Below are 2,320 nucleotides of genomic sequence, written 5' to 3' on the forward strand. Positions count from 1 at the left end.
ATTCCCCAATTGATTCTATAGTTTCAGAAAGAGTATTAGAATGAATTACATATTGCTCAATAGAATTTTCAATTGATTTAATTTTATCGTGTTTGCTTTCTCCAATTGATGATACCCCAATAATTTCAGGATCAAAGTTATCATTTATCCCATCACTACACATAAATATTAGATCTCCATCATAACATTCACTATATGTTAAAGAGGCATTACCTAAATCAGGTGCTCCTTCTTTACCATTACCAATTCTTCCTTGTGAATTAGAAACATCTACCAAATGATGAACAGTTAAATTCACTCTTTAAAAAATATCATAAAAATTATAACAAACCGCTCAAACTTTCACGAGAAGAATAATTATAAATCGTACGAAGTGTTGAATTGGAATATAAATACGATCTACAATCACCAATGTTTAATGTAATAATGCCAAATTTTTTATCTCTAGAATCTAACTGAACAATTGCTTGTAATTGAATTGTTGTAGCCCCAATAAGATATGATTTCTTTTCATTTTCTGCAACAACAAAAATATTGTCATGTGCATCTGAAATAGCTCTAATCATGCCTTCTGCTATTTCTTTAATATTTGAACATTCTCTAATTTCTCTTGCAAGTGATTGAACTGCAGCCTGTCCAGCAGCTGTTGCAGCCAACTTTGGTGCAATACCAATACTACACCCATCACATAGACATTGGATAATAGTATTATTATAAAGAAGTAATTGATAATAATCACAAATTGGATTTCCTATCTTTTTACCATTTATAATTGGGTATGTACTCATTGATGTAAATGCATAATGATTACTCGAACTGATAATTGGATAAATTGGATCATATTCTCCTGAAACAAAAGCATGAATTGGAGTAATATCAGGTTTGATAAAACTATAACTGTGATATAAATAACATATTATATTATTAATAAAAAAAAATTATAAGAAATGAATATAGCCATACCTTTGAATTTGACTTAAGTCATTTACTAAAGAATCATAAAATAATTTGAATGTCTTTTTATTGGATTTCTTACTATCACCTTTCATTTGATTTTTAGTTCTAACCTCTTAATTTTCTTCTTCTCTGAAAAAAAGGATAAATATAGTGTATTTCGTTGTTTGGTTTTTTACTTTTTGTTCAGTTTATTTTCGTTCTTTTTAACTTCCTCCTTTTGAATTCTTGTTGTGTTGGCATGAATGCAACTTTGTTATTTTTTCTCTTTTCTTCTTTTTTAAATCCTCTTTTAAAAGCGAACTTTTTTTGGACTGCTTGTTTTATGATGGAATGTTAACAATCATTTACCCTCCTAAATTAATAATTATTATTTCATAATTTTTTTTTATTTAAGCTTACTCCAAAAATTGTTTTGATGATTTTTTAACTTTCTCTAATTGATTTTTATTCTTTTTATTTTAGATTATTGCTATATATTACATTTTTATATTTTGTTATTTATCTCATTTCTTTATCACAAAACAAATTAAACTCTTAATTCATTTCGGTATTTGTTTGAATTGTCATTTAATTATTATTGAACATTAAATGACCTTACTTTGGAATGGAGAAAATCAAAACCATTAACATAACATACTGCCAATAGGAATAAAGGATCTGAAGATAAAAGTTAATTTGAACTTTGTAACAACAAGCTATTTTAAATTACTTATACAAAATTTAGAGAAACATCTATTTTCTTATTTTCAGTAAATAACACTCAATTCACAAATATAGAAGAAGACATTTCAATTCCAATGGGGTATTTTTCAAGAGTATTTCTAGATAACGATACAGATTTTGAAGATGATTTTGTTGAATCAACTAACTCAAAACTAAAGATTGTATTTTAAATAACATATTTTTATTTGTGTTTTTTTTCAAAACCATTAACAAAAAGTTTTACAATAAAATTATTGTTTTCTTTTTTTGGTTCAAATTAACTAAAAAAATAAAGATGAATGTTCTTATTGAAATCCTCCTTATTTGGTATTGCGTTGCCATTCCATCTATCAAATTAATTGAAAAATTTCCATATGAAGAAGAAGGAGAAACAAAAGATTGGGAGACAGGATTTGTTTCAATTAACAATATAGTCAAAGAATTTAATTATGGTTTGTTAATACTTAAATAGATTTAAAAGAAGAGAAGAATTAATGATATGAAAAGCTGTAATTTTTGATATTAGAACAACAAAAGAAATTAAAATCAACTTTTGTAATGGACATGAAAGTAGTATTTATATGATTGAATCAATAATTAATGAAACACTAATATCAACATCTTGGAATACTCATAACATTGAATGTAATAATGGAGGTAG

The 2,320-nt window shown here is 25.7% G+C and overlaps 1 protein-coding gene across 1 annotated transcript in view, besides 2 other annotated features; it reads right to left on the reverse strand.

Annotated features, from left to right (window-relative positions):
• Positions 1 to 1,049, reverse strand: part of EDI_109010 (uncharacterized protein) — a gene marked incomplete at both ends in the record, with an annotated part of 1,189 nt that extends 140 nt beyond the window's left edge. The window contains 3 exons of the mRNA XM_001733370.1: positions 1 to 270; positions 332 to 891; positions 964 to 1,049. The exon at positions 1 to 270 is cut by the window's left edge and continues 140 nt beyond it. Coding sequence (XP_001733422.1) covers positions 1 to 270; positions 332 to 891; positions 964 to 1,049 — 916 coding nt within the window. The remainder of the gene's footprint in view (positions 271 to 331; positions 892 to 963) is intronic.
• Positions 903 to 944: a sequence feature (AT_rich).
• A 261-nt stretch (positions 1,050 to 1,310) lies between the features above and the next one.
• Positions 1,311 to 1,350: a sequence feature (AT_rich).
• Between the last annotated feature and the right edge of the window lie 970 nt (positions 1,351 to 2,320).

The sequence above is a fragment of the Entamoeba dispar genome, genomic scaffold (genome assembly GCF_000209125.1).
Source record: "Entamoeba dispar SAW760 scf_1105229461319 genomic scaffold, whole genome shotgun sequence".
Classification (NCBI taxonomy): Eukaryota; Evosea; order Mastigamoebida; family Endamoebidae; genus Entamoeba; species Entamoeba dispar.